Source organism: Pholcus phalangioides, unplaced genomic scaffold (genome assembly GCF_987345545.1).
Source record: "Pholcus phalangioides strain wild (caught in Gottingen) unplaced genomic scaffold, Ppha-v1.0 ptg000014l_1, whole genome shotgun sequence".
In the NCBI taxonomy this organism is placed as follows: domain Eukaryota; kingdom Metazoa; phylum Arthropoda; class Arachnida; order Araneae; family Pholcidae; genus Pholcus; species Pholcus phalangioides.
In genome coordinates, this window is record NW_028301607.1 from 18218473 (window position 1) to 18240506 (window position 22034).

Sequence of the window (22034 nt, forward strand, 5' to 3'; positions counted from 1 at the left end):
ATTATCAGACTCTTAGTGTGGTGACCGTTCCCATCGCCCCCCCCCCTCGTGGTTGGATATTAAGGGACGAAGAAGTCGGAAAAGCTTTCTTCCTAGAATGAGTTTACTGCTATTTAACATGCAAACATGCATCAAAACCCAACTTGATCGATTTAAAAACATTAAAAAAAACGTCACACATTTAACACAAGATACTCATCGGGTTTATCTTCTTCATACTTATTTTAATTGAATTTTCTGGTAAAATACGTGTAGTGCACGCATCATGTACGTGCTAAACTGGTAATAAAAGTGCTTAAATTAAAGTGATATTTCAGTATGATTTCTTTCACATTTTTAAAACTCATTTTAACTTCATTTTAAAATATCCCTTTCACACCCAGTACTAAGAAACGGAAGGGGCAGACAAACACCAACTAAAGCACCGGGCCCTGCAACTTGGGCAGGCCCGTAACTATTCTGAGGCAACTTGGGCGGTGCCACGAGCCAAATGGGGGCATATAAGGTGTGGGGGTCGTGGACCCATGCGTTAAGACGGTACTGGGAAGGGGTTGTTTTTTATCTGTGTCGATTTTTTTTAACCTCAGGGACTTCGGCTTTAATCTCAACGATAACGCACAATTCTTGAAGTTTGGGCTGAATATCCCTGAGATCAAACAAATAATATCTAGAGTGAAAAGAAGCAACCCGCACACGTTTGTGCATACAGGGTCTGAAAGGATTATGCATATTCGCTAAAAGGGGATCAGTTAAAAGTGTCTAGATGTTCCATGCAGCATCATACGTAAAGGAGCCATCAGCATCGAGAATTTCATTCCTTTCGTGGTCACCAAAGATCGCTTTCACCACAGAAGTTGGCACAATGGTCTTTTGGGTCTGGGGATGCAAAGCCGGAGTCACGACATCTGAAGCACGAACTTGTTGATTTCAGGAAGTTCCTCTTGGGAACTAATCCGTAGAGAAGAGTAGCAGTCTTCATTGAACACTGGCAGCGTCGTGTTGCGTATGAGGGTGTCCCAGGCCTTCCGGATAAGTCCAAAGCATTCAAAAGTTGCGAGCTGTGGATACTGGTGAATCAATATGGTCGTCCGATGACGTGGTGTTATTCATGGCCAAGTGGTGTCGCAATTGTTCAAATTTCATGTTGATCAAAGATTTTTATTCAGTGATATGACTTTGTATTATCCTTGCTGTTGTTTGTGTTAATTTTATTTATTATACCTTATTCTAGGCAACTTTGCTTATAATAATTATGCTCGGCCTTTGAAGGAACAGTAGTGCATCTTAGAGTAATCCGCTCTCGAGGCCAGCCGAAAATAGAATTACAGAATAAGAACTCCTTTATATTACAAATAATAAGATTAGCCTTGTTATTGAATAATACATTCTCTACAATAATGCCAAATCTATGGGCTTGCATTAAAAAGGCGGGTTTCATAGAATTTATTTTGAAATCGATCGAATTTTAATTAAAAATTATTTTCGATGATAAATTTGAACCGATCATTCATGGCACACATAAAGTACACAAAAATTATTCAATCAGCCGGCATTTGATGAGTTTGAAGTGGGAGGGCTAATGCTGTATACAATGGCCGACCGATCTTCAATTCACTCGGCGCGATGAAAGTAAAGATAACTTTTCATCTCGACGCCGTAGACTCTTGCTTCAAAGTTCTAAAGAGTCCTTTCGACGTCCCCTAACTCACGGCACACCAGGAACCGTGAGCTTACAGATAGTTACGCCGGGATATGATGTAATTCCGAAGCTCCGTCAAAAGACGTACGCTGTAGAATCCATTGTCGATTCCGTAGGTATTTCCGCCGAACCAAAACCGGTATCAACCGATTTCGATATTTCTGAGAGCCATCGAAAAATCGCGCCATCTATCGTCTATAGATCATAACAATACAATACAAATACAACGCGCCACAACAGGCAAAATGCCCAACGAGGTGGCTGATAAAAAGATGCCCATAAAAATATGGATGTCATATATTTAAAAAAAAAAAACAGCAACCCAATTAAAAATGCAATTAACACAAATTATAAACAATATATACACATGATAAAATATTATACAATGCCCATAAAGAATACTCTTATTCTAAGAATGAATAGCTTCTCGATTTACCCCAACATGTTTATCGTATTTCTTTTTAAACGTGTCAATTGTGTTACAATTTACTACCTCCGGGGATAACCTATTCCATTTACTAACAACCCTATTAGAGAAAAATTCCCTGCGACAACAATATATTATTGTATACAATGCCGTAACTAGCCATTCCTGTGCCCTGTGCAAGAGTTTGCATTTAGGCCCCTTCTGGCCCCAGAGAATGACCCATTTAGGCCCATTCTGGGCCCCCTTCCAAGTAGGCCATGTACGGACGCACCTGCCTAGTTATGGCACTGATTGTATATATCATTACAAAAATTATAGTATTCAGTTATACCCCTGTTGTGTGAAATATCAGTTTTACATTCGTCAAATTATACGGTGCAAAGCCCATTCAAGTAACTTGATGCTCCGTGAAAAGCAGCCTTTTTGATGACCCTCGTACAAATATAGACGAATTTCCATTACGTTCTCTGATGGATGGGCCCTCGCAAAAAAGTTTCATTTAGGTTTTAATTAGGTTTATTTACGTTTATAAAGTTTTTTATTATTTTATATTATTCCGTAACTGGGGAAGAGAATAAAGTAGGGCTCGTAATTGGAGGCGTGTGGTTTCGGAGACCCCTTTCTTTCATAATAAATATGAAAATTTCTAATGATAAATAATTTCGTTCATGTTATATAAGGTAGTCAAAAATAACAGTTTATATTGAGAGAACCACATATATACTTAATTATGAAAGTGCTGTACCGTTGATAGGGGATTGATCCAAGTTTTCCTACATGCGTACTGCCGGCAGGTGCTTAGAGACGTCTTCCGTGACAGCTGCACTGATTGCTAGCGTGGTTGGTTTGCTGTGGTTTTTTTTTCCAACTTTAAGGTGCGATTATGAGATGATCTTCCGTTTTAAAAGAGCCTCTCTACAGTGAATCAAGCCTACAAAAACGAAATTCAAGCACAGAACGTAGTGGGGGAGGGGAACTGTCGGGTTATATGGTCCCGAATTCGGAGGACAGGTGGCAGCACTGCCGATATGATGGTCATAGTGACCACTCGATCAACTAAAGTGATCGATTAGTAGATATAATCATATTATTTCATAAAAATCAGTCGTTTTCTACCCGGGTTCGAACCCTACTGGCGCCACAGTGGTGGTCAGCAGAAGTTAGTTTTCTGTGGTTCACAACTTCGAGGCGCGAATGCGAATCGATCTCCCCGTTAAAAAGTCTCGCCACAGAGAACAACAGGCCTACAAACATAGCAAATATGCAATCATTACCCTTCACTCACTTCATTTCTGAAATATAGATGGCAGCACTGAAAAATGGCAGACTATCTCTGTAGCAATTAATTTATTAACATCTACTATGCTGCTTAACAATTGATGAGATATCAAGTGCTATTTCGACACTTGCCGCAACCAAGGGTACCACATTGACCCTTATATAAACCTGCAAATGATCTTGAGGAGGTGTCCTCTGCAATGCCACTTAAATTTATAAGTTGAGGAGCTTATTTTCAAAAGACAACATTTCCTTTTTTTTCGAAACGTACTTTTTAACGATGTCAAAATATTTGCGATGAGTTCTATCGGATTACATAACAGGGTTTATTCCAATTGAAATATTTTTAGTAAAGTTGGTCGTTTCTACCAAAAATAAACATTTTCACCTTGTTCATTCACTTCGGTGGTTTTGTGGCAGAACCTCCCGATAACGATCAGCCAAGGGATCTACAATTCTGTCCGCTAACGAGGAGTGTCCGTTAATGGATAGTAAAATACATCAAATCCCGTCCACGTAATTCAAAAAAGTGTCTGTTATCTGCTAACGAAAGTGTCTATTACCCTTAAAGACCGGAGAATTTTTGAAAACATGAATGTTTGTAAAGTATTTCATCCGCATGATCGATCGAGCTCGATCTTTAAGGGATATGGGCGGCTCCGCGGTGAAATGATCGTGTTTTTTATATTAGTGACGAGAGGGCAGGAAGGGTACCTTTTTGGACTAGGTAAAACCTTCTAAAATCAACAGGTGACATAAAAATTTCCATTTTTCAGACTTGTCCGACTCCTTATTGTAATCAAAAAAGGTACTATTTCTATAAATTTTCTTTCAAAACAGAACATTTCGAAAATTCAAATGTTTAGGTTACCGCTAAAGTGCAGAAATCAGTTATTCTACAGATTATCTTGGTATCAAATCGGTAAATCTGCAGATTAGCTAGGTAATTCAAATATTATTCTACCATTTCTACAGTATATGCTACCTGTTGGGCTATTTTGTACTTTCGTAAAGCGTTCGCCTTTCGTTTTTTACTTCTACTGTAAATTTAACAAAAGTGGAAATGTTCACTTTTGAAAATAAGCTCCTCAGTTGATTTTCTTACATACAACCCATTACTTTTGGATACCTTGAGCTCGGACACCCTTTATACCTACGACGTGTTAATAAACAATTTGACGTGAATACATCTTTTAAATGATCTGACGATACTGGGTACATTCACAAAAAGTACCGCAGAATTGCATATTTCCGAAAGGAAATAATATAAATGCACTATATATACTCATCGCTTTTAAAGCAGAATTAGGCGTTATTTGGTTTTTCTTATTTCTCACAACAACACATTGGTGGCCTACGCAGGGTCGTTTTCGAGCATTACAGAGATTTTTCTGAGTACCCCTACCCCCCCCCCCCCCCCCGTTTAGAAATGCTTACCTAATAGTTTGCTCTCGGAAATTTTAACTGAATCTCTTCATGAAGTCGCTTTTGCACTTTAGGCACCTGGAATTGCCCATGTATTACGAGGGAAATTTAAAAGTAACTGAAGATACACGCGTATACTATTTCAGGAAAAACAAAAAGTGCCCGCGAAATGTTGAGTCTACTCTTAAAAGATTATCTAGTGTTTTTCAATCAGCACTTATATGAGGGCTTACTAATTTGGACTTTACCATCGTGCGGTTTGCCAGCACTTACCCGATGCCTTCTGGTCAAACAACGAGGGGAAAAAATCAAAAATTCTTTAGTCCAGGAGCTCTCAAATTGTGTGCCGCCAACCTTTGTCGGGAGCACCGCGAAGGTTTATCAAAAAGATTATTTGTAAAATTGCTGTGAGGAGCCGCGGATAAACGTTGATTACGTTAAGGGAGTGCCGCGGATGAAAAAAGTTTGAGAACCCCTGTGCTAGTCTGTACCATTCATCACGTATTCGATATATTTTCATTCTTCTCTGATGTGTTATAAAACACCCCCCCCCCCTCATGAATTTTAGTTCACTAGGAATAAATGCACATATACTGTATGCACAATGCCTGCTTAAGTTTTTCAACTTCGAGCGGGACTCCCCTTCAAACAGTTTCTGCAAAGGAAGCCGGTTAGATTATCGAACATGAAAATTATTTCAATCGATTCATACACCTGCCACTTTTACTTCGATTCGGAAGATGAGCAGTGACATTTCAAACACGCCTCAGACATACTTAACACACATTATGTACACGTACGACAATTTTCGGCGCACACTAATTCGTTTGAAGAAGCGATTCCCAAACTTTTTTTTGGATTCATGGCACCCCCGTTGCTTGTACGTCTGCAATCCAGTAGTATGTAATACTAGATTACACCATCCACAGCTACTGTGCGATCGTGTGGGCATCATGATGGACACATTTTGCGATGATCCCGGTTTGAATCCTATTAGCGGCAGAGTGTTGATTGGCTGGAGTGAATGTTTTATTCGTTTTTCCTATTTCGAAGGTACGAATGCTAACCGATCTTTCGTTTGAAAAGTTTCCCTCTGAAAGCAGGCAGGCTTTCCCCGTGGCATATGCATAACACGAAACTTCAGGCATCTCTGCCATCTTTACTTCTTATATAGAAGACAGATGACAAAACTTCTCTGACACAAATCTCGCATAACTATGATATCATAGATACTTTATGGTGAAGCACAATATAAGAAAGAACTTTCCGGCATGCACCAATTTTTTAGAAATTCTATAAGAGAATCTATAAGAGAGAGTCTTTGAAGTACATGTACGTTGAGTAGCAGTAGTGCACATATGATCCGTGCTTACGATAAGAGTATAGCATGATGAAAGCGAATAAATGGAAGCATGAAGATTTTTCTGTTTTTTCATACTTTGGAATAATTTTAGAGAGAGAGAAAAAAAATATTTTTTTAGTTTATTCTCACACATCAATTTTTGTGTATTTTAATCGAAATTTTTTTCCAACCACCTTTTAGAGCGATTTCCCAGTTGTTTTTGGTGTTCTTATTTGTAAAAGTACACAAAACATAAAATAGAATTTACATTTTTTTTAATTAACTAAAAGATTAAAATAAATTAATCAATTGAAAAATAATTAATTTAACTTGAAAAATAACATCAACTGAAAACAAAATAAATTTTTTAATTTGATTTTTTTAATTGAAAAGTGTTTCAAGTTCTTTCTACTAATCCGATGACAAATCCGATGATACCCTACGGACGCATAACTTTAAGTTTGCGTCTAAAGCACGAACAAAAATTGTCCCCCCTTTCGAATTTCGCTCCCACACTGACCAAAGTGGCTACGCCACTGTTTATGAGACAAATCTAACGGTATTACTCTGATTTTATTACCTCTTTCCATCTTGTCATCCAGATACGCGGCCCATATTCGTAACGAAATTGTTTTACGCTATATCTCGGTAGGTTCGCAAAGCAAATAAAAGACAATGGACAATATTTGTTAGATATTCGAAAGACAAATCCGATGATACTCTACGGATTTTAATACGTCTTTCGGTCTGGGTACCCGACTCGCGGCTCCCATTCTTAACGAAATTGTTTTACGCTATATCTAGACAAATTAGCTACGGAAATAGACGACATACACATTAGTATCGTCTTATGGATATTACAAAGTCAAATACGATTATAACAATTTAATTATGGCAGTTCCTACTGCGCGATTCAACATACACAGAACCTATTCACGTCGAAACCGGCGGCCGTTTCTATGATACAGCCTACCCCAATTTTTTGGCCTACTACACAAAAGAGAAAAGATTTATGTAAAAAAACAGATTTTTAAAAATGTTCAGCCATTGTTGCTTGGTTTAAACCACATCGATTTTAACCAGTTGTTTTTTTAATTTCATAAAAGGGAGGCCTAAATATGACTTTTTTTTCCTCTAGTAAAATATCATATCCATTATTTATTAGCCAAAAATTTCCATTCTTACCACATTTTATAACCTTATGGTACATTCTAATGGTACATGATGATGCAAGTGGTTTTTTCCCCCAAAAAGTTGCATAAACGTGGGCTGAATATATAATAAATACATAACACTCCTGAATATGCAACATTTCCTGACCTGATTCATCATCGCGGAGCTGAAGCCACTGAAACTATAAATATGAAATTTTATGTTGGTTCATTTCATGATGACTCGGCAGAAGGAATTTTTCATAATTCGACCCCTAAAGGGGTCATGAAGGGGCTCAAAGTTTATATGGGCTTAATCATCGCTGAGCCGAAATCGCTGAAACTATAAAAATGAAATTTGGTGAGTAGTTTCATTTTGTAATGTAGAGACTCAATAAGGAGGGATTTTTCAAAATTCTACCCCCAAGTGGGTCATAAAGGGTGAAGTTTAAAGGTTATATGGGGGTCGCTGAGCTCAAACTGCTGAAGCTATAATTATAAAAACTACTTATATATCAGTAGTTTTATTTTTAATATACAGACACTAAGGAGGGATTTTTCAAAATTCAACCTTTAAGGGGGTCATAAGGTAAGAGGGAGGTTCAGTCATCGCTGAGTCGAAACCGCTATAAATATAGATTTGGTCAGTACTCACTATAGGATTTCTGGAAATTGAACTCCCAAGGGTGTCATGGGGGGGGGGGTTCAAATGTTATATGGAAAAATCATCGCCGAGCAAAACCACGCTGGCGAAGTAAGTGCTAGCTTCTCGTATAAAATATCTTAGTGTCTCAAAAAAATTTTACAGTAGCCAAAATTTCTCCTTCTTACCACATTTTATAACCTTGGGCTACATTCTGATGCTCATTTCTTAAGCAAATTCATGAATGAGGATTGCATCATACATTTTATATGCAGTGGTATCTCACACACTATTTTCCCCTCCAGAAAACAACAGTAATTACTTCATAATCACCTGCTAGTGATGGTCTTATAGTCCAATAAAGACAAAAGCCTCCTTGGAGGATGAAAACCAGTGTAAAGTAGTCCATTGCCTCACAAACTTCTTCGTTCCATAGGAAGCAGTACATCTCATACTGTGTATCACAACCAAGCTCATACTGTATATCACTTAATAGTTCTTTTTACACTTCCCCATTTTATCAATTTTCTACTGTACTGTAGTCAGTGATTTATGAAAAAATAATCAGCTGTAGACCTATATATATAGGATGATTATAATTAAGTTTCAATTTCAAACCGATGTAAAATAAGAACCACTTCTCAGAATGACTTGCAGATTTGTATGGATACACCTGAAACAATGAGTTGTTTGATGAAGAAAAGAAACTTTCAAAAATGTACTAATATATGATGCCGCAAGCGCATCATTTTTTTAGCAAGCGCATCGTTTGGCACTTATAGCGTCAGCGTATGGGTAGCATAATTTTTATCAAGATACACATTGTAACACTAGCCAAGTAGCTGCTGAAGAACAATATAAGGAATAACAGGATAACACAACACGTGTGCGTGTGTGTGTGTGTCCCCGTAGCATTAAAATGGATATCTGTTGTTCAGCAAGCCTTTTTTGCGCTTCCTTCTCACAGCCAGAACACGCTGAACAACATATTGAACATTTCTTGTGCAAATTATTGTTGTAAATTTAATGACTTCATTTTGGTGATGTGTCCATGAATCGTGCGATGTTAATTAAATTGTCATTTTGCCCCAACTGGCTATCACTTCCATTTTGCTACCAAATTTCCCAAGTGGTGGATGAGTAAAGTGCCATCTATTTTAAATTTTTAAGTGTTTTTTTTTTTTTTTTTTTTTGCCAACCATAATTTCATTTCTTCAGGAATATCCATACAAATTTTCAAAGTCATTCTGATAAGTGATTCTGATCTTACAGCGTTTTGAAATTGGAACTATAATATAATCACCTGTATAGCGTAAATTATTGGTAACTAATCTGCATTAATTATGCTTCATTAAACACATTTGTATTTTTACTTAGTTTTATCAGATTTTAATTCATATTGAAAGTAAATGGAGGCATTAACATCACTATTATATGTTTAATATTAATATTAAAAATGATCACAAACACAAAATAATTTCTTGAGTTAAGCATAATATAATTAAATTGCAAAAATTGGTTTTTGTCGAAATGCAAGAAATATTTATAGATTAATTAAGATGGGAGTAGTGTTAATTACATTAGTAAACATTTATTTTAATTATTTATTTATCGCAAGTGTGAATGATTTTTCAGAAATATAGGCCTAATTGTTTTTAATGTAAATGCTATTTAAACCAAGAAAAAAACGGTTTAAACCAAAAAAAACCTTTGGTGTTAGAATTTAGCGTATAAATTTCTTTCGATATTTCAATTTTTTCATCAAATATTGTTTTTTTTCTAATTTTCGATCGTCTTGGGGAAGACACGGGCACCCTGAGTACTCCCTTGCGTACGCCTCTGATCAATCCGATAGAAGAAACTGAAATGGTGGCAGTTAGTAGAATAAAATTCTCTTATGGTCTCTGAGACCACACTTCTCCAGTTGGCAGTTCAGTTACGTGGGCGCAGTTATTCATCATTAAGGTATTATGGACTTAAGAGCTGTTAGTTTCCTCGGAAAGAAATCTTCACTAATCAAAGAAAGTCGCACGCTGTCGTGCTGGTATTGCGGTACGTTTGGGCAAGCTCCCTCAGTTATATAATTTTTCAGTTTCCTGTATAATTTAACATTAATCGGAGCTCTAAGATCGCTAATGCGTTTGATGTACTTGCCATAAAAGGTTCTGAATTCTAGTTTGCTTAATCCCCCCCCCCTTTTTTCCCCTTTCTATACGACATTATTCGGATGGCGTTGTTGCATCTTTTATCATCATATTCCAGTTATTTTTTTTTCTTTCATTAAATCATTATGGTCTTTCTCTCGAACAAATATCTGCACTAAAAAAAAAACAGGCCAGGAAGTGTCACCCAAGGCTCTCAAACATATACATTTTGCCACGTATTATGTGCATACGTGAATGAGTATATGCTCTAAGCCGATCACGGTTATTTATTTTGGAAATTCATTCGGTTGGGAATCAAAGAGTCTTTAGCTGAGCACATCTAGCCTTCCAGAAGATTATCTCGATGTGAATAATTGAGTGAGGAACAGAAAGAATGAATATTTATATTTCCTTGACGGGGCCATTTCGGAGCGTGAGGTTGCTGTGTCATATCTTCTCTCATCTATGCACCTCTCTATGCATGCTTTCTTGGAATGCTCGTTATTCTTATGATTTCTGATTACCGTTTCAGTGTTTTTTATTGTTGTTTTCATCTTTAAAAAAGTATAGTAGAGTAGAAAGTTCGAGTAGACAGTAGGGAGTTCCACTTTTTTTTTTTTTTTTTTTTTTTGATTATTGCAAATTAAAATATGATAGAAACCTGAAAATTGCATTTCTATAAAATTTGGATTGCGGTTTTGCAATGACATGTGTATTGCATTTAAAAATAAATATCAGGTCTGAGAAAAAAGGCATTAAAAAATTCATTTTCGTCGAATGATATGGAAAACTAATTCGAATTGATCAAAAACAAGATTTAATGAGTGCATGACAATGAAAATTTCATCCTTCATTTTTGTAGTTGATGATGCGGTGGTATGTGATACAAGAGGCACAAATGTAATCTTCCTATTCTGTGCTAAAACAGTCAAGGTGGATCCACAAACAACAGGGCACACATTTTTTCTAGACCTTTCCTCCTCTGTCTCACTGAACTTTCCATCTTGAAGAGATATGACCCAACTCAAAGAATACTTATTGTATTCCATATTACCCGATACATTATCTGTGAAAAAAACGGAGTACATCTAACCTGAGAGAATCGCTGGCTAGAAATGAGGACAACACAATAAAATCAACAGTTATAATTGTACATTGTGCTCAGTTTCAAATTACTAGGCGCATTTCCAATAATTAATAAATACGTTTGAAAACTTGCCTGAGTAAATTTAGGGAAGTGGGAAAACAAATATTCTCCTATCGCAGCCGGGATGATGGTGACAACCGAGTGACACTGACTACAGCATCACGGGGGCATTCTGAAGTTTTTATCACTGTTCCTCTGGGAAGGGGGGGATACCTGAAGGCGGTAAAACACGGTATTCCATATTTCCCTAATATTTCATTGTACCCGTGCTTCCTATATTCAGTAGCAGTAAGAGGCTTATGCAAGAGGGTGCTCAGGCGGCCCGTGCTGCCTCCCAGGCCGTTGTCATGTCATCATGACATAGCATTATGATGACGATCATGATGCTATAGAGCCATACACGTATGACGCGGCTATAAGTATCTGTAACTTTCTAACCGAAAGAAAGAACTCATCACCCCGAATGAACTCATCTTTTTTAAAATCCCGGCATCGAATTCTGGTCAGCGAACATGACTGCTTGCAAGGACAACTCAAGAACATCATTGAAGTTGTGGAAATCATATGGCACTGAATGCGAATGATAAAGAGGGGGAAGATTCGACGCCAACTGCCAGAAAGTGACCAAGATACTGTGGGATGCTTGTTGGTTAAGCTCGTCAAAGATATAAACCAGCCGAATGCTAGATCAAAAACCTTGACGACCAACAGTAAATCTGGACTAGGTAAGGCAGCTAGTCCGAGGGTGAGGCAACAATCGATTCTTACAACTAGTAACGGTAGAAAAAATAAGACAACCCTGCAGCAATCTTCGATGGACCCTCGTGTGATAAATCAAAGCACACAGACTTTGATTAACTTAGTTGTGCTAACAATTGTTAGCACTAACACGCAAACTAACTCCCAGCGTTGACACGGAAACTCAAACGACTTCGAGTCAGTCGGGGATGTCTTGGTCTCTGGATCACAATATGAACGGAATAGTATACGAAAGCGTGTGCAATTTAACTTTACCGGTTCACCCCCCCCCCCGTCAACGACTATCAAAAAACTCAACGACGGCAAAAAAAAGTGCGATGATGACTACTACTAAAACTACTAAACCACACTTGCACTTCGGCCATACTCCTCTGCAGAACTTCTGACAAATTGGTACATGTTGGAAAGTGTGTGTTGTGAACCTGATATGAAGTTTGTTTCTGTGTAATGCTTGGTATGTGTAGTGCTGCCATCTGCCACCAATTTTCTCACTATGACTGAAGTGACTGAATAATTTTATCGTTTTAGACGTGTTGCTGTGTTTGCGAGACTTTTTAACGGGGAGATCGGCTCGCATTCACACCTTAACGTTGGGAACTGCGACAATGACTACAGGATGCTAAGAGACTCCTTAGCGGTGCTTCTTGCGAAACAGGCAAGACTCACTCCTGCTGTCATATCACGGGATACGCATTTCCAACACAAACTTTGAAGTGGAAGACAACCGATCTAGCTTGTTCGAAGGCTTAACTGATGAGGCTAGTAGGGAAGAGTCTACCAAGGATAGGGAGCGAAATGAACAACTACAAATGAGGGCTGGAGTGTCGTAAAAATATCCGGCCAAGTCCAACAGCAGTGAGGCACAAAAAACTGCCTCATTCAACTTTTTATGTGGAGGATAGTTGGAACAACAAATCGTTAATGCCATGGACACCTCCAAAGCCTCAAAGACGGCGAAGGCGAGAAATGCCAGGACCATTAAAGGATGTACAGTTGATAAAAATACAGGAACACACGATTGGCCGCCATTATGCCCAGAAGATCACTTGACGATCGAGAAAGAGAAGCCGAAGAGTACGATCCGAATGTATCAGAACCCATTAAGAAGCGACTATGATCTGACGTCACCAGAAGCGGGAAAACCAGCAACCAGTGGCTCAAACAACAAGTCACCTTAGAAAAGCAGACGATTAACAACAAATTCAAGGACGAGATCCAAGCCCAATCCTTTACGCGGACGGTACCTCATACACTTGGCCATGCAAACACTTTTTGTCCTGGGCGGACCATTTTGAAGTTTATGATCAAAAGGTGAAGATCTATCCCTAGTGACGCAAGAACTATCGGGCATGCTGCACATGCATTCCGTAATAATGCCTAAAGACGCGATATACGGAGAAGCAATGAATGATATGAGCAAAAACATTACACATAGGAATACATTCAATCGACATGATTTATCCGAGCATTATGCTTATATTGATGGTGCTAGGAGAGGGCAGTCACGCCCACATCGCATACCGTATGAATATAATAGAGGAAACTGGAGACAACGAAAGCACAGTCATGGGTAAAGGGCAGAACTGGAGATAGACTGGAACATTAGAGAGACGGCTACAACTAAAACAACATACATGGTGGAGACACCGCAGAGACTGAGCTTGGACAATATAATAAGACCGATCGACCGCAAGATCTACATAGAGCAGGTCGGATAACGGCGATAGAAATGAAGCAGCTCGGTGTGTGGATTGCGCGAGAGATGAATATAGCTCACAACTTTTGCTTCCGCTCAGAAGCAAGGCATGCCCCAGCTGCCTCCTCACTATAGGCTTGTCCAATACTCAGGGCCGCAACTAGATGCTTGGTCACCCGGGACAATCACGTACTTTAATGCCCCTTGTAATGTTGAAGGAGAGGTTTCAGAATGAAATTTGCGCCCCCTCGGGTCCAGCTCCCGGGGCACGAAATCGGCCTGCTCCCCCCCCCCCTTAGTTGCGGCCCTGCCAATACCCGACAAACATTTGAGTGTGCAGAAATATAAAAGCGATATGGATACCGTATCTCAATAAATAAGATAGATCAACTTCAGATAAAACTGCAGCCTGATGTCTAATTACAAATCCGGAAGCACAGACGGCTTATTTATGAAACAGCGAGAGGACGATAGATGTTGATATCGCGTTGACCCAGACCGTCAGCGTCGTACAGGAAATATGAAGCATTTCAGTAAAAGTAACTATACTAGTAATAATACAAAATACGGAAGGCAGGTAGATTATGATATCATATCTTGCAAAGAAGCTGATCGTTTCCGATTCTGTCTTCAACTTTATCAATATAGCTTCCCGTCGATGATCCTTAATTGCAGACCAGAAGGAAGGAGTCAATGTGTGTGCACTGCTGTTTCCAAAACCTATCGCATGGCATCAGTTTTGATGTCTATTACAGTGCCAATGATCGTATTCGCTCCAGTTTTCTTCTTGTCCAGGGTAGACGAAATATCATGAAATAGATTGGGAAATGACCAATAACAATTTACTGAGGAAGAAGTAGGGAATTAAACTACTTCAGATTAACTTGGACCGCTCTAAAGCGGCTACTTTCGAATTAGAAAAAATGCCAACGAAATGAACGTGGACATAGTATGGCCCAAGAGCCCTGGGTTCTGATCCACAGTGCAAGGTCCGGAACTCAAGGATCTCTCTTTGACCTGGTCACACTGGACATCAAGTAATGGGAAATCTACGATCATGGTTCGCAACAGAGCTCTTCATGGAGCTTTGCTGTCGGTTATGATGTTATGGGCGGATTCGCGAATATATAATATATAATTTTACATGACATTCAATTCAAATAAAACTAATGAATCTTCTTCAGTGCATTTATTTAAACACCAATTTTAATTGAGGTTGACTACTTAAGATTTATATAACAAAATAACTGGATATGGTAAATTATCCATTAATATTCTCCCTGCGGATAACAAAAAACAAACCATGGTCACTCACCCTCATCTCCTCTAAGAAGGCTTCAATTTAATGTAGGATAAATTGTTTCGTCCACTAATCACTATTAGGGAGCCATCCTCTCGGGTCGCGAGAGAGAGAGAGAGAGTCTTACAGCATTTTTAAACGCAAATTTTCCCAAGCGGCTCTATTCTCTCTGCCCAAAAAGCACGATCAGTGCTAATTCTCAATCGGTTGAAAACTTCTCTCATTGGTTGAGTATGATCGCTTGACAACCACCAATGTTTTATTACTAGATAATGAAGAAGTTGTATAGATCGGCTTGACTTTCAAAATGACTCGGAGTGACTCTTATTTCTTTACTTTTCCCTTTTCTTCATCTTGAACATTATAACACGTAGACCTAAGTATACTTTTGTGATACAGTGCACACTGCTTAATGTGATCTCATCGGGACTCGCGGTTTTAATGTATGAGATGGGATTTAAAAACTGTCGTGAATCTTCCATGGCTGCTGTGATTCAGTTTCAAATACCATGTACAGTATCAGTGTTCTTCAGCCTCTGATCCATGAAACATTCCGTCAAATTCTTAAAGCAACTACGTGATTAGGAAGTTGTGTTGAGCCGTTTTTGTGACTAAACACCAAATAGAGGAATCAAATGGAAGTTGTTGCAACGCTTTACATCTCAGAAACAACCAAAAGCCATGAATATATGTTTTTTTTATCAAAAAAATAATAATAGCGGTAAAAACGGCCAACTGCTGAAAAAAATCGAACTGTAAACCTAAATTCGTATTTCGGGGTAGCTTCGATGAGTCTATAACAGCTCACCCCTCATCATCATCGCTCTGTAATTAATTGTAGCGGTACGTTGAAACCATAGTTGCTGTAAAAAAGATACAAATGATGACGACCTAATGGTCATCTCACATTATTCGAATGATGGCGAAAGTTAAGAAGAAATGAGAACTCTGGCCGGAAGTTACCAGGTCCTCCTCCTCGTTAAGTAAATTAAAAACATGGGATAATAGGAATGCAGATATTGATGCTAGAGATGAATAAAATATGTTACTGGCTAATGTCAGAATGATAAATTATGTTGTCTAAAAAATTGATGAATGAGTTCGAATTCTATTAGCTTTTCCGATATTTTTGTATACAATAGAAATGCACATACATATTAATCGAAATAGAGAAACTTTACGCTAGGACCCCTGCTGCCACCTATTAAATAAGAATAAAACTATTTGTTATAAATTCTCCAAGATAAATTGACTGTTTTATACCAGAGTACAGCTTGAAATAGATGTTCCATGGTATAATACCATATATTATTTATCTTCATGCTTCATACCGATGTACTTTTTACGCATCATATATTACTGGTTACTATATTTTCATGTTAGTTGCAAAATTATTTTGTGGTGACCATAAAACATAGTGACCCGCAAAATATATGGCGCATAAAATTCATATCTTTTTGCACAATGAAAATAAAAAACATATGATATCATACCATATACTATTCATTTACATGCTGCAAACCGGTTTAAAACCAACAATTAATTTTACTTGAAGAATTATGACAAATAGTTTTGTTTTGATAGGTGGCAGTAGGGGTCCCAGATCAGCATGATAAAATATAATAAATTAGGAGGTTAGAGGTAATGTTTTTAAATAATTTTTCTTGTATTTTTTTTGGCTGGTTTTTTTCCTCCTGACCAAACACTCATGGTATTGGCTTCTCGGTTTCTTATGGATATTGTTAACAATTGGTATTGTTACCAGAAACCCCAATTTCCGATGTGATCGCGTTGAGTGTTGTGCACTTTATAACGAAATGAGACATCTTATTTATACTTGTTTGCAAATAAAAATTCTTGAATCACATTTAAGAAGTTTTATGAAAATCGTTCTTAGGCCAGGATTCACTGCATGATTACCGAATCGATTATTTCCCCGTTAACGAGGGTAAACATTTTGTTTCCCTGCTTAACAAAAAAACAATAATATTCTTAGAATTTTATATTCCCGGCAAAAAGTTTCACCTTTACCCTACATACAAACATAACCTCTCAAAAATTGGTGTAATTTCATCAAATATAATGTTCTTGATCGAATAAAATAATTTTTTACTTTATTATCACTTAATAATTTTCACTATATCAGCAATAATCCAGTGATTATGCTCTATTTTCAGAAAAGTGCATTTTTCACACAAAATCGCAAAACTAGGGGTAGTGTAAGTCGGGTAGTACTTACAGTGAAAACTGTACAGTGTGAAACCTCATTGCAACGATGCTCGATATAACAATAAATCCCTCTACAATAACATTCTTTTCTTCATCCACAGAGCATCATTACATCAAGATTTCATAGTATCAAGGTTGGCAAGTCTTTGTCAAAAAATCACGGTAAAAACTATTCCGGGAAAAATAGATTCATTTCCCCATATATGCATGCAAGGCATTGTTATGCATTTATTTTTCCATTTATTATGCAAATGAAAGTTTTGAACTCAAATTTTGGTTTGATAATCATTTTTATGGTTAGTAAGTTATTGTCAAGCTGTAAAAAACTAGAGTAAAAAATGTATTGACAAAAATACATTTTTGCCAAACGTAAAACAAATCGATACTAACCACATTTATTTACGTCTAGGATCACACACATTAAAAAAAAATCAATGCAAAAGAACTGTATGCCTATTTTTATAACGACCATGATCATCCCGAACGACGGTTGGTCGTTGTATCAAAAAGAAAAATATAGGATAGTTGTTACATGAAAACTTGGGAGACTTTTCCTACAGGTCACTGTAATGGAATGATCGCTATAATCTGGAGTCATTATAAAGGACATCGACTGCATCTCTTTTTATTTGTATATGTATTTTTTACCAGATTACTTCACAATGCATTATTATATAAATCTTGTGCGCGTCTTTTATATTCTTGATTTTTGTTAAACTTAAATTGCTTCACGCAGGTTTAAATTCCGTGGACCCGTGGAAAGACAACAACGGCAACAGTGGTGCTGATGATGGTTTAAACGGTGGTTTGCTCCATTCGCCATCTCCAAGTCGAAATTCTCAACCCCAGCAGCAAGTTTCAACAACCTCACAAAGGACGACAGCAGTGAATGGTGTGAGTGGTTCGCACCATCACGAAAGTGGTGGTGCTTACTCCGTATCTCCGGTGAGCAGCTCGGTTTCTTCTTCGTCCTCGTCTTCCCAGCGAAGCCTTCCCGCTACTCCAAAAGAAGAGAAAGAAGCCAGTCCTCCTCCGAACCACACTTCGGTGCAAGCTCTATATGGACACGGCGTGTGCAAGTGGCCCGGTTGTGAGACTATATGTGAAGACATGTATTCCTTCAAAAAGTAAGTCGATAATGACAAAACGTGTCTCCAAACGAATAGTATTTCAAAACTATCCTTTTCTTTCTACCTCACGCCGACTCCGGCCATACATCAATTTTCTAATTTTTACTCTCCGTGGGAAGTGACGCGAATTTCTTCACAAATGTTTCAAATTTATTTTTCAGTTTTAAACGTTCCGATCATTGTCAAACTTTTATAAACCGTAAGTAACGCTTTTTATTTCAAGTTGGTTAAAATGTCCTTCCACCTAACACACGTCAAGAGATTCAAAGCTGTAAGCCTAGTCTTTGAGTATACTTTTCCCTAATCTAAAACATCATATAAGTAGTTTACTGCTATTTCAAATGTCTTTTGCTTTTTTTTTTTTTTTTGAATGTGGAAACGTAACAGTGTAGGCTCCGTGCATGGGATATTTTCAGGTCTGCCACATATCTTCCAAATCGGAAACAATGAATGGATATTCTCATGTGTGGTTTATTCTTTCATGTTATAAAAGGTATTATCCGACGTAGCGAAATTTTTTTCGAAGGCAAGACCATCTTGCCTTTACGCATCGAAGTTTGAAAGCCACAGAAAATAACCTTTTGCCGACCACCGCTATTCCACCTGCGCAGAAAGTCTTCGATGCAAGTCTATTACAATGGACACATTACAGCGCAGCTTCCAAAAGCTGTAAACTATATAATGCAATCGAAAACATTTGATAGAATTTCAATGTCGAGAACGCAGGGAATTTAATTTTCTTCTGAAAGGCTATTCGTAATCATGTGCGGAAAATTCATCGCCAACAATTGACCACTAGAAAAATCACCGACAACAATTCAACAACACGCAATTCATCCAAAAGAAAATTCACCGACAAGCAGTTCATCGATAACGTGACATAGTGAATGAGGGGATGATCAAGTGAGTCAGCTGTCACTCATTCACTCACTTGCTCGCTCACTCACTCGGTCATTCATACTGTCACTCATTCACTCACTTGCTCGCTCACTCACTCGGTCATTCATACTGTCACTCATTCATACAATTAATCACTCAGACGATTACTCACGCACTCATTCATTCAAACGGTCACTCACCCACTCATTCACTCGGTCATTCACAGGGCTGGAACTAGGGAGGAACTGCCCCCGGCGGCTAAATTTAATTGGTGCCAAATTCAGCCGAGAAAAACGAACACCGTTATAATTGAACACTGTTATACCTCTTAACTCCGGCCGTTTTGTAATTTGATCGTACGTTCACTCGAAATCGACCCTGTTGTCTTAATTTCGATAATACACCGTGGTTTTGTTGACCTCTTTTCTTACTCTAAAGCGAGAGAGATTAAAAATGGCACACCCACACACGCAGTGCTTTTTCAAATTATTCAACGATGTACAGTTTGTCTTACGAGTCGTTTATTTCTACTTTTCCGTAAATTTTGATTGTCTGTGTCAGGCATATGAACACGGAACACCAGTTGGATGACCGGAGTACGGCGCAAGCGAGAGTGCAGATGCAAGTCGTCTCCCAACTCGAATTGCAGTTATCAAAAGAAAAAGAGCGTCTCCAAGCGATGATGCAACACCTGCACATGAAACCGTTCTCTACTTCGTCTGGTTCTAACGATGTCATCAACAGCAGGACGCGTAACAGCAGTCCCCCCGCCGTCGTCAAGATCGAAAGCAACGTAAGTCTGGGACAATGCATATAAAATGAACAGACTCATAGTACCTATCATCTTAGCATAGCAAATTCATAGCTATTACTTAAAACCATATTAATCTTTTAATTTTCATAATCACTTCAATTCTTTCGTATGAAAGAGATAACAACTATTGTCTTTATTTTTCCTTCAAAATTTGTGCAACTATTAGGAATATATTTGTCGTATAGCTTTGATATGCTACGGTAAATGTGATAAATCTGGTTGTTATTATGCATAATCACCGACTATTTCGGTAAGTTTGATTAATGCCCCTAAATTTATCACTTTTACTAGTGATTATGTATGCGGGCGTCGTCGATAAACGAAAATGAAATAATAAAAAATAATAATAAATCGAAATACGAAATGACAAATGATAAAATACGAATGACGACGTCGTAATAAATCGTGCTGAATTCGCCAAATTTGGCAGCTTATTATGCATATTTGTCATTTCGTATTGGTAAATATGAAAATCGCTTCCATTGTGAGGTTCCATCGGTTCACTTGTGAGTCAGGTCTGCACAGGATTTAATGAACACCTATGATTAAATCCTATTTGACAAATTCTGAAATTAGACCTCGATATAATGAACTTCTGTTTAACCTCTTAACTGGCATTGTGAAAATTCTGTGCGTAACTAGCATTGTGAAAATTCTGTGCGTAACTGGCATTGTGAAAATTCTGAGCGTAACTGGCGTCTTGGGGTCATTTTGACCCCAGCAAGTATTGATGCATTTTAAAAATCAACAAAAGGAATTTCCATAAAAGCAGTGGGTTTCTCTCATATGACTTCATTCATCTATCAATTAATGCACTAAATAATTTTTCAAATTTCTTTAATTATTTTTCAAAAAAAATTCTTTTATTAAGAGACATTCGAAAAAAATGGAGGGTGGAACGACTTTTGAATTTTTTTAAAATTATGTATTGATGATTTGAACTGAATTTTTATGATTAAAAATGAGTAGATATGATTAAAAAAAATGCCCTCACAAAATAAAATTTACAAATTAAAATTATATTTATTGTATTTTCACAAGCATCAAAATTAGTCTTATTCTAAGTCAGAAACACAGTCCTTACAAACACCATCGTGACATGTTGATCACACAGAACTTACGTACGTAATTCACTGGCAACACAATCTTCGTCCTCACCTCGGATATCCGATGTTTACCATTATTTGAAACCGTTATCGAGAAAATTGGCGCTCTTGCGATACGCCATTTCGATCTGAACAATCTGGCCGTCAGTCAGCTGCACTTACGCCACTCGCGTAAGTGCGGCTGACTTATGGAAACTCTGATCAATGATATAGAGGGAAGAAAAAGTAAAAAATTATCATAAGTTTGTCAAACACGTGTGAACAACGAGCTTGAAAGGTACTGAAAATAAGTACCTTTCAAGCATTTATAAGGTACAGAAGCATTTCTTTCTCAATTGGCGGCAAGTTGAAAAATGCGTGGGGTCAAAATGACCCCACAACGCCAGTTAAGGGTTAACAACTTTTACGATCCGATACCCGATGTAACTAACTTTCGTTGACAAATTCTTTAATTTAAAGAATTTTTAATCATGAAATCATTATTTTTTTATAGTTAAATCATTAAATTCATTAAAATCATTATATACAAGTCCCTTTCTCTCTCTCTCTCTCTCTCTCATCGGTTTCAGGCTATATTTATCAAACATAATAGACACATTTGGAAATTTTCTTCATATTTATTGAATTCATCGGTTACACTTGTGTATTATGCTTGTAAAGGCGATAAATTTCAACTATTTATCAAATTTACCATGTCAGTTGCTGATCACGTATAAATAACCAGTAAAAGTGATATTTTTTAGTATTCATCAATTACCACAACGACGGTTTTTATATATTATGTTTTTTTTTTTATTTTACTATCAGCTTTATATTCGTCGATTAATTTCTTTTTAGGCTACCTGGGCGTACGCTCTTTTTATAT

The 22034-nt window shown here is 37.6% G+C and overlaps 1 protein-coding gene across 4 annotated transcripts in view; it reads left to right on the top strand.

The window, feature by feature from the left end:
- The window catches only part of LOC149078233 (uncharacterized), a 575966-nt gene that overhangs the window by 312962 nt on the left and 240970 nt on the right, over positions 1-22034 (top strand). For all 4 annotated transcript variants that reach the window (XM_089241835.1, XM_089241837.1, XM_089241838.1 and 1 more), the window contains exons 6-7: positions 17977-18367; positions 19811-20042. In XM_089241835.1, the coding sequence (XP_089097961.1) occupies positions 17977-18367; positions 19811-20042 (623 nt within the window). The remainder of the gene's footprint in view (positions 1-17976; positions 18368-19810; positions 20043-22034) is intronic.